Source organism: Parus major, chromosome 28 (assembly GCF_001522545.3).
Source record: "Parus major isolate Abel chromosome 28, Parus_major1.1, whole genome shotgun sequence".
In the NCBI taxonomy this organism is placed as follows: domain Eukaryota; kingdom Metazoa; phylum Chordata; class Aves; order Passeriformes; family Paridae; genus Parus; species Parus major.
In genome coordinates, this window is record NC_031797.1 from 3,944,117 (window position 1) to 3,954,737 (window position 10,621).

Here is a 10,621-nt window from a genome sequence, read left to right on the forward strand (position 1 = left end):
GAGGGGGTCCCCACCGCCGAGCCCCTCCCGGCCGCGGCTCCCGGAGCTCCCCCCGCAGGGACGGCGATGAGACGGAGCCGGACAGCGCTGCCTTTCCTCGGCGCGGAGGTGAGACCGCCACCGGGGGCCACCGGGGGGGCGAGGGGTGTCCCGGGAGGCGAGGGGTGTCCCCAGTACGAGCGTCCCAGCACCGGCCCCCCGGGCAGCAATAACCGGGCTGGCGGCGCTGAGCGGGAATTAATTATCCCCTTAATGGGCGGTTAATTATTATTCACCTCTGCGTAATTGCGCGCCGGCTCCGGGGGATTTTCCGGCGGGGTCCCGGGGGAAGTCAGGGGGGTCTTCTCCGGTGGCGGCGGGACGAGGAGGAGGAGGAGGACGGGGGGGGAGTCCCGGTGGCTCCGAGCGCTGCGTGCGGAGCCGCTCCCGGTGCACCGGCCGTGCCTTTCCCCGAGCGCCCCTCGCCCGGTAACACCCCGGTACCCCCGGCTGCGGCTCCGCACCGTGTCCGGCAGGGGGCGCCAGCGCGCTACCGGCCCTCGGTACCGGCGGGCGGGGGGCGCTGCCCGGGCGGGACCCTCGGAGCGGGATCAGCAGGGAGCCCCCGGGGCCTCTCCCCGCTCCCCTCACCGCCGCTCCGTTTCCCGGCAGCGCTGCCGCGATCCCGCCGAGGCCGCCCCGTCAGGCCCGGGCCCGGGAGCGGCGGTGGGCGCCGTGCGCCGGCGTTTCTCCGGGACCCCGTTGCTGCCGCCGCTGGGCTGCCGGTTGGCGGAGGCGGCCCGAGCCCCCGAGCCCGAGGCTGCCCGGGTGGTGTTCACCATCGAGGAGAGCGGCCCGAGCAGCGGCGATGAGTCCGAGCCCCCCCGGTAAGGGCGGGACGGGGAGCGGGGAGGTGGCGCCCCGGTGGCACCGGGAACGGGTTACCGGACAGGGCACGGCTGGCGGGGACACTCCCGGCTTCAGCACCGGCGGCCGGACAGCGGCACCGGGGCAGAGCACCCGGTGGGTTGGGGACAAACCCCTCTGTCACCAACCCCGCCGTTCCAGCCCCGGGATGTCCATTCTGATCAGCGTCTGTCCCTGTCACCCCCTCCAACACTCCTGTCCCCCACTGTCCCCACCACACTGTCCCTGTTACACCCATCCCTGTCACCCCCATCCCCTGTCCTCATCCCCTCCTTGTCCCCATCCCGTGGCCCAACCGGAGCCACCAAAGGGCCGGTCTGGCCCTGCCCGAGGTGACCTCGGTCCCTCCCGCATGGCTCGGGCCCGGCCGTGCTGCTGCGGGGCTATTTTTGGGCCATTCCCCCTGTCCCGTGCCTCTCCCAGCCCAGCTTGTGGGGACAGCAAGGAGCTGGCACAGCCGAGGGACACGGCTCTGGTGTCACTTGTCCTCCACCCCTGCACAGACACGTGGGGACAGCGACACTCCGATAAGGACTGGCTGTACTGGGGACAGGGATTGGCTGTCCTGAGGCCAGCCCAGTCTTTGGTGCCCAGAGCTGGTGGCTGCCAGCCAGCACAGGGGGCTCTTCCCTCTTTCCCACATCCCCTGATGTCCCTCTGTCCCAGCATCCCGATGTCCCCACGGTTGTGCTCGCAGTCCCTTGAAAGCAAAGGTGACCCCTCCAGGACCCCCATCCGGTGGGTTTGGGGTTCCCCGCCGGTGCTGTCGTGGCAGGGGGGCCCTGTTGCTGTCCCTCCTGGCTCCCTGCCAGCTGCTGGATATTTCTGTGGCCATCGGGAACAGCAGGTAGCCACATCCTGCTGCATCAGGCTGGGCAGGTGCCAGCTCACACAGCCCGGCCAGTGGGTCCCCCACAGTGTCACTGTCACCAGCTGAACCTCACCCTGCTGCTTCCCGTTCTGCTCGGGAGTGGCTCCAGGAGGGGACAGCACCGGGGAGGGGTCGGGGCACGGTGTTGGGTGGGTTTGGCTCTCACAGGTCCCTCGGTGGCGCCGTGGCACAGCCACACCGCCCGCCCGGGATGCTCCAGACTCAACTGTGTCCCTCGGTGGCACCGTGGCACAGCCACACCGCCCGCCCGGGATGCTCCAGACTCAACTGTGTCCCTCGGTGGCACCGTGGCGCAGCCACACCGCCCGCCCGGGATGCTCCAGACTCAACTGTGTCCCTCGGTGGCACCGTGGCACGTCCGCTCCGTACGTCTGGGTCCCTGGGGGCTTCGTGGGACATTTTTCCGTGTGTCCGGGCAGAGCACCCCTGCCCTTTCGGGAGCAGCTGCCGCCTCGGGGACAGCAGGGTGGCCGGTGGCACCGGGCCAGCGAGGGGCCACGTGCCCGGGCCGCCAGGCACACCGGGGGGGGACCCGCTCCCTGCGCCGGCTGCCGGAGCCAGACAGTTGTTTAATTTCCCAGGCGCAGGGCGGGAGGGGGATGGAAAGTTTCCCGGGGCTGCCGGGGCCGGGACGGCCGCACGCTTCCTGCTCCGCACCGGGGGCAGCGGGACCTCGCCGCCGGCCCGGGGGTCCCTGAGCCGGGCCATGCTGCCCACCACGCGCTGCTCGCCGGGGGCTTCTCCGGCCACGTCCCCCCGCGGTTCCCCCCGCAGTTCCCCCCGCAATTCCCCCGTCTTCTTCAGGAAGCTCCTGATGAACCAGAGCATCCGCCTGCAGCGGCGCTTCACCGTGGCGCATCCCCTCTGGTAAGGGGGGGACGCTGGCGGGTCCCCGAGGGGAGGGTGGCACCAGGCTGTGCTGCCGGGACGGGGACAGTGGCTCCCCCCAGAGTTGTGGCGCGTCCTCAGGGCTGTGAGGACGCGGGGGATTAGGAGGGGACGGCGGGTGTCCCCACATGGTCAGGGGCTGAGCCGGGCGGGGGGAGCGGCCGGACGAGCGGGGCTGAGCACGGACACACTCACGGCAGCCACGGCCGGGCAGGGACCCGCGGCGGGGTGGCCCGGTGGGGACGGAGGGGGGCTTTGCCCTCCAAATCATGGCACCGACCCACGCACCGCGTCTCTTCCCCTCCCTCTCCACCTCGGAGATCTGTGGGGTTGGTTTTGGGGTGCCGGCCCCACCTGCGCCGTGGGGCTCAGCACATCCCTGCTCAGCAGCGACAGCATCTATTTATAGCGGCCCCGGCCCCCCCCGCCACGGACACCGCTCGGAGGTCATTAACGCTGAAACGAGGGGGGTTAATTGCGCACCAAGCCCGTGGCAGGGGCTCGCGTTCCCCGGGGCTGTCTCCTGCGGTGGCAGCGGGGTCAGGGGTGGTGGCACGGGGCCGGGAACAGACGCGGGCATCACCCCGCGGGGCCGTCGGAGGGACAATGAGGCTTTGTGTCGCCGGTACCATCGGGGATGGGAAGACGAGGCAGGAAAACAAGGGGCTGCGGGATGGCATGACGCGGTGCCGGCTGGCACTGCCACTGCCGGGGACACAGCCACAGCCACCGGGGCTGCCGGAGCGGGACGATGCTGCCGGGGAGCCGCTGCCCGTCCCGGAGGCACTCCTGCATCGGGTAGGTGCTGGGCTCTCGCCGGGGTCACGGCGGCCCCAGCGGCATCTGCGCTGTCCCGGCGCTCGGGGGTGGCTTGTCCCCGTCCCCGCTGCGGGGACTGCGGGAGGGGACGGGCGCTGGGTGGCCCTCGCTGTGTCCCTGGTGCGTGCAGCCTTTCCCATGACCCCGGGGCCGGCAGTGCAGCAGGGTGGGTGAGGTGGCCGCGGCCAGCTTGGGGACACTGCAGGGTCACCATCCCTGTCCCCCTCGCACGCACACGGCTGCCAGGTGACTCAGCTTGGGGTGCCCCTGGGCTGTCGCCAGCGTGTCCCCAGGGGCCAGGGCTTGGCTTCTGCGTCGGTTTCTGTCCTTCGATGTCCCCTGGCTCCGTGCCGTGGCTGGGATATTGTCCCCTCCGTGGGACACGGCGCCTCGAGACGGGGCTGATGGAGGCTTTGGGGCTTTGGAGGACTTGGGACAGTGGTGCTGGTGACAGGTAGGAGGAGGGACCGGCAGGAGCCAGCCCGTCCCGGGTCTCTGGAGCTGGGAGCTTCAGGGCAGTGGGTCCTGTCCCAGCTGGGTGACATGGGACAGCCTGGCTCTGCTGATCCCAAGTCCCAGAGCCCACTGTGCCAGCCGGGAGCTGAGAGGCTCCATGTGCACCGAGCTGTGCCCGTTCTCAGCAGCAGCCGGAGGAGCCAGCAGGGCCAGACCGGGCACCAGTGTCACCACAGGGTCACCGAGCCGGAGCACGCTGCACAGAGCGAGATGGTGGCACAGAGAACCCGGCAGCATCCCCTGGGCTGAGGTCCCTGTGCCACGCGCCCCGTGCCAGCCTTGTCCCCTGTCCCCTCACAGCTTTGACCTGGAGAATGGTCCCCCAGGCCGGGGCGCGCTGGACCCCCAGGCCAGCCCGGGCGCGGGGCTGGTCCTGCAGGGCACCTTCACCCATGGCCAGCGCCGCGAGTCCTTCCTGTACCGCTCCGACAGCGACTACGACCTGTCCCCAAAAGCCATGTCCCGCAACTCCTCCATCGCCAGCGACCTGTGAGTGTCCCCCCAGCCCACATCCCCTGCGACCCCCGAGCCTCCCCTCCCCTCACGCTCCCTGTGCTCCCGCAGGCACGGAGAAGACATGATCGTCACACCCTTTGCCCAGGTAGGTGCCACCGCTGTGCCCTGCCCGGGAGGGGACGCGGCCTGCAGCCAGCAGCGGGGTGGGTGTCCCGGGGGGGTCCGCCCGACCCCAGCCCCCTCTCTCCCCCCAGGTCCTGGCCAGCCTCCGCACTGTCCGCAGCAACCTGACCCACCTCCAGGACCGCGCCGGCATCAAGTGAGTCGGGGAGGGGTGGGAGGGCCAGGATGTCACCTGAGTGGGGACCCCAACCCATGGCAAGGGGAGGGCACCGTTATGGGGGTCGCAGCTACTCAGCCCCCCGTGTTTCACAGGCGAGGATCGAGCAGCAGCCTGCCCTCGGGGAGCAAGACCAGCCTCTCCGGTGAGTGCCGGGGCACGGCGGTGGGGAGGTTTTAGGACGAGCTGGCTGTCCCTGTGTCCCCAGGCGTGTCCTGCCGTGCCCTGGGGGTGCAGCGACTCCCCCCACCCCCCGCCCCAAGCCAAGGCAGAGCTGCGGCTTTGCCCTTTGGGATCCATGTCTGGTTTTCGGCAGCTCCTCCCGCCTGGCCGCCCTTCGCGGCGGTGGAAAAGCTCCCGTTGACGTCAAACCTTCCATTAATAAAACCCCGGCGGTGAGCGGGGCCCCGCGGGAGCCCGGCTGTCCCCGGGGCTGGCTGTCACCCCGCGGGGACAGCGTGGCACTCCGCGTGCCATGGGCACAGCGCGATGGGGCTGAGCCCCGCTGCCCGGGGATGCCCGAGCCCGACCCCCGCGTCCCCCCGCGCCCCCCGCCGCCCCGCTCGGGGGGTGCTGTGACCCTCGGTGCGGGTGAGCCCCCGCGTGTGGTGTGGCAGCAGCCCCCCCGTGCCGGGTGGCCGCGCTGCTGGCGGGTCCCTTGCCAAGCTGGCGGGTGCCCCCAGCAGAAGATGCCCACCAGAAGCTCTCACGGGAGACCCTGGAGGAGCTGGATTGGTGCTTGGACCAGCTGGAGACGCTGCAGACCAGGCACTCGGTCAGCGAGATGGCCTCCAACAAGGTAAGGGACCCTGTCACGGCCACCCTGGTGGGCGTGGGGACCCCAGAGCCCCCCAGGATGTCCTGCCAGCCCCCCACACTGCTGACCCTGCCAACCACCCACAGTTCAAGCGGATGCTGAACCGGGAGCTGTCGCACCTCTCGGAGACCAGCCGCTCCGGGAACCAGGTCTCCGAGTACATCTCCAGCACCTTCCTGGGTGAGGCCCCCCCTGCTCCGAGGTCATCTCCCCGGGGGCAGCAGGGTGGGCTCTGTGTCCCCAGAGAGCTGGTGTGCCCACGGGGATGGTGGCAGCAAAGGGTTATTGTGGAGGAATGGAATGGGGGGACACAGTGTTTGTCCTGGCTGGGAGTGCTGGCTCATACTGGTCTATACTGGTGCACTGGGGCTGTTGTGGCCATCCTTGTGTGCCTGGAGAAGTGTCCAGGGGTCCCTGGCAGATGTGTGGCCTGTGGATGGGGGTGAGGTAAAGTGCTGCAGCCCGCCAGATTGTCAGGGTGTGACCTGTGCCCATCCTCAGTGTGACACGGGGGGATGCTGGCGGTGAGATTTGGGCTCCTGCCCTGCTCACAGCCTCCGTGTCACCCCAGACAAGCAGCACGAGGTGGAGATCCCCTCGGCACTGGCAAAGGACAAGGAGAAGGAGCGGAGGAAGCGCCCCATGTCCCAGATCAGCGGCGTCAGGAAGCTGAAGCACGGCTCCAGCCTGGCCGCCGCCGGCATCCCCCGCTTCGGGGTGCGCACGGACCACGAGGTGCTGCTGGCCAAGGTGGGCCCTGGCAGGGGTGACCCACCCCACCGCGGGGTCCCCAGCACCAGCCCCCCATGGATCTCTGTCCCTCTGCTCCCCAGGAGCTGGAGGACACCAACAAGTGGGGGCTCGACGTGTTCAAAGTCGCCGAGTACTCGGGGAACCGCCCGCTGACCGTCATCATGTACAGCATCTTCCAGGTGAGCGTCCCGCCGGCACGTCCCCGTCCCTGTGGCCGGCTGGGGACGAGCCACCTCCTGCCTCCCCGCAGGAGCGTGACCTGATGAAGACCTTCCGCATCCCCGTCAACACCTTCATCACCTACATGCTGACGCTGGAGGATCACTACCACGCCGACGTGGCCTACCACAACAACCTGCACGCCGCCGACGTGGCGCAGTCCACGCACGTCCTCCTCTCCACACCTGCGCTGGAGGTGATTCCTGGTCACCCAAGGCCACCCAGGTGTGCCTGGTGGGGTCATAACTCATCCCCAATGCCTCTTCCCACCGTTCCTAGGCCGTCTTCACAGACCTGGAGATCATGGCTGCCATCTTCGCCAGCGCCATCCACGACGTTGATCACCCCGGCGTCTCCAACCAGTTCCTCATCAACACCAGTGAGCTGGGGAGCAGGGATGGACCTGGGGGATACTGGGGGACCCCAGGGGTCACCCCGGGGTGACCAGAGCCATCTCACAGACTCGGAGCTGGCGCTGATGTACAACGACGCCTCGGTGCTGGAGAATCACCACCTGGCCGTGGGCTTCAAGCTCCTCCAGGAGGAGAACTGCGACATCTTCCAGAACCTGAGCAGGAAGCAGAGGCAGACGCTCCGTAAAATGGTCATCGACATGGTACGGGGGGCTGGGCCACCCCAGGGGGGTCTGGGCCACCCCGGGGGGGTCTGGGCTGGGGGATCAGGCTGAGATCCGTTCCCACCTCTCCCCACCCAGGTGTTGGCCACGGACATGTCCAAGCACATGAACCTGCTGGCGGATCTGAAGACCATGGTGGAGACCAAGAAGGTGACCAGCCTGGGGGTGCTGCTGCTGGACAACTACTCTGACCGGATCCAGGTGGGGACACAGCTGGGGAATCCTTCCCAGCACTGCAGGTGTCCGTTCTGGCTCTGTCCCATTTGGTGCCACCACCCTCCCAAACCCTCCCAACCCGAGCGAGTTGGTGGCACAGCGTGAGTGGCCCTGGGGGACAGAGGACGCAGCGTCCATGCCTGCAGGTCCTGCAGAACATGGTGCACTGCGCCGACCTCAGCAACCCCACGAAGCCTCTGGAGCTGTACCGGCAGTGGACCGATCGCATCATGGTGGAGTTCTTCCACCAGGGAGACCGGGAGCGGGAGAAGGGCATGGAGATCAGCCCCATGTGTGACAAGCACACCGCTTCCGTGGAGAAGTCTCAGGTGGGCTGGCGGCCTGGGGACAGCGTGGGGGACGCGGGGCCGGACAGGGGGCTCAGCTCTGCCTCCCCCCAGGTGGGATTCATTGACTTCATCGCCCACCCGCTCTGGGAGACGTGGGCCGACCTCGTGCACCCCGACGCCCAGGAGCTGCTGGACACGCTGGAGGACAACCGGGAATGGTACCAGAGCATGATCCCGCGCAGCCCCTCCCCTCCGCCCGAGGGACCCGCCGTGTCCCCCGCCACCACCGACAAGTTCCAGTTCGAGCTGACGCTGGAGGAGGAGGAGGAGGAGGGTGAGTCGGACACGGAGCTGGAGGGCGCCGAGAGCCCCTTGGACGAGGACAACAGCGGCTCCAAGACACCCGGCACGGATGACTCAGAGTCTGCCGACACCAAGCGCCTGTCCCCCGGCCCCGGGGACCGGGACTCGCCCGTCCCCCGCCCCAGGGACGTGGACAACCAGCGGGCGCTGGAGGGGACCCTGCCGAAGGACGGTGGCAGCGGGTGCTCCGTGCCAGGGCCCGAGGGCAGCCAGGGGCTGTGTCTGGACACAGAGGGCAATGTCACATTCCTGTCCCTGGGCACGTAGCAGCACCGTGGGTCCCCTCGCTGCCCGGGGACAGCGGGGAGCTGGCACCGGGGAGCACCGGCACTGTAGGGACTTGGAGGCACCCGGGTTGTGTCCCCGTTTGTCAGCTGGGCAGGTCCTGACAGGTACGAGGACGCTGCTGTCCTTCTCCCTGCTGCCAGCTGCTGGGAAAGGTCCCTGTCCCCCTCAGACAGGGCGTGGGGACACCGTGCTGTGGCCCCAGCCCTGTGCCGGGCACATCCCACCCCGCAGGGCTGGAGGAAGGTTCCAGCACCTTTCCAGGTGTCCCCTTGCAGGACAGCAGCCTCATGGTGGGATGAGGTGGGCAGAGGGTGCTGCTGGCACCCCCAGGCACCGGCGCACGGCACGGGCACGACTCCGTGGTTTATTTATTTGGGAATAGGTTCACTTTTTAAAGCCTTTTGTAGCTCACTTTTTACTACGAGCCTCTCCGAAGCTCACACACATTTTTGGGGCGGAAAGGTGCATTTTTGGGGAGGGAAGTTGCATTTCCCCTCTTCGATCACTCAAGACACCATTTGTATTTCACATTTCGGACCCTGGCGGGTGCTGTCACCCACTCCACCCCCCCATCTCCAGCGTTCTGCCTGGGGCAGGGTCCTTTGGGATTCTTCCTTCACCTTCCAGAGATTAAACCCGGTTTGTTCCACCCTAAACACGAGCCTTGTAAGCGCCTCTTTGTGTCACGGGAGCCTCAGCCCATGTCCCCAGGGACCGGCGTGGTTGGTGGCCCCGTCTCCCGCCGGGCAGCGGGCAGGACCTGGCTGTGTGCTGGAACAAAAGCGAGCTCCTCCCTGGAAACGCCGATCCATCGCTGGCAAACACGACCTGCTAAGGTAAATATTTAATCGCCGGCTTGGCGCGGTGCGGAGTCCGATCGCGGCTCTTCCGCATTGCTCCCCACGGTGATTTATCTCCACAAACACGTCCCCACCCCTGGCACTGCCCGGGCACGTGGGGCCCTCGCCCCCTGCCCGCCCTGCCAGCAGCAGTGGTTCTTTCCCAGCACAGAGGTTTTCCAGGGGTCCGGCCGGGAGTGCCGGGTCCTGCACAGGGCGGTGGTGGCTCTGTGCCATCCCTGCTGGGTGCTGATGTTCCTCATCCCTCAGGCAGGGAGGCTGTGCTCTCAAACGCCTCGGATCCAGATCCAGCCCAGGCTCTGCGGGGCTGGAGCGGGGCAGGAGCTGGGAAAAGTCCTTTTCCCCCCGTTTCTGGCTGAGGGGCTGCGGCACGAGAAGGCGGTGGGGCTGTTGCCTGGGAAAGCTGATGGAAAATGCTCATAGGAGCCAGGTCCATCCCTGAGCCTGGATCTAACCCTGAGCCTGGACCCATCCCTGAGCCTGGACCCATCCCTAAGTGCGAATTCATCCCTAATTCTGGACCCATCCCTAATTCTGGCTCCATCCCTAATTCTGGCTCCATCCCTTATTCTGGACCCATCCCTGAGTGCGGATCCATCCCCGAGCCCGTGTCCATCCCCATGGCTGTGTCCATCCCACGCTGGACTGTCCGTGTCACCCCACTGTCACTGGGGGCTGTGGTCATTACCCCCCTGCCCACCCAGTGCCTGGCGAGGGGCACGGAGCTGCACCGGGGCAGAGAGCCCGGGTCCCCCCGGGCGGGGCAGGGCAGGGCAGTGCCCGGGAGGCTCCCGGGGCCCCGGGCAGGGCAGGGCAGGCCCGGGCAGGGCGGTGCCGCTGCCCTGAGGCCGCCATATGCTGCTGGCCCTAATCCCCGCTGGAGCTTCAGGGCGAGGGAGGACATGGCCGCCCCCACCTGCGCACCAGCCCCGCCTCAGCGTCAGCCGCTCTGTCACGGGAAGGATCAGGCTGTCCGCCAGTGCAGGAGTGGGGAAAGCGTCGCGATAGTGCGCCATGTCGCGACAGGGAGGCTGTCAAACCTCGATCCCCCCCTTTGAGCGGGAATGGTTCGCCCTACACCCCCGCCAGGCAGGGGGTGGTTCATCCCGCGCCCCGCGGAGCGCGGTCGGACCGCACCACTGCGCGCTGCGGGAGGAGGGGGCGGCGCCCACCACCCCGCCGGGAGGGGGAGCTCCTCCCCCCCGTCCGCCCGCTGTCCATCAAAGCGCTCCGCCGAGCCAATCAGCGCTGCCCTCAGGGGCGCGGCCGTGACGTACGGGCTCATTTGCATAGAGAGCCCCGCCTCTCAGCCGACGTCACCCGGGCTCCGCATCTGCTGCAGTCGCTGCGGGGAGGAGGCG

General features: G+C 68.4%; 1 protein-coding gene across 5 annotated transcripts; it reads left to right on the top strand.

Annotated features, from left to right (window-relative positions):
* Positions 1-763: 763 nt before the first annotated feature.
* On the top strand, positions 764-9,056 carry PDE4C (phosphodiesterase 4C). Of its 5 annotated transcripts, none has more exons than XM_033520129.1 (15): positions 764-866; positions 4,322-4,510; positions 4,586-4,622; positions 4,732-4,796; positions 4,913-4,962; positions 5,501-5,616; positions 5,721-5,814; positions 6,206-6,384; positions 6,468-6,566; positions 6,638-6,802; positions 6,886-6,985; positions 7,068-7,222; positions 7,322-7,444; positions 7,606-7,788; positions 7,861-9,056. In XM_033520129.1, the coding sequence occupies exons 2-15, from the start codon at positions 4,479-4,481 to the stop codon at positions 8,377-8,379; spliced, it is 1,917 nt and encodes a 638-aa protein (XP_033376020.1). In that variant the 5' UTR covers positions 764-866; positions 4,322-4,478; the 3' UTR covers positions 8,380-9,056. The 5 variants fall into 5 exon arrangements, with proteins under 5 accessions (XP_033376020.1, XP_015507092.1, XP_015507093.1 ...); XM_015651606.3 differs by lacking the exon at positions 764-866 and adding an exon at positions 2,396-2,665; XM_015651607.3 differs by lacking the exon at positions 764-866 and adding an exon at positions 2,396-2,665 and having other exon boundaries at positions 5,504-5,616.
* Positions 9,057-10,621: the final 1,565 nt, after the last annotated feature.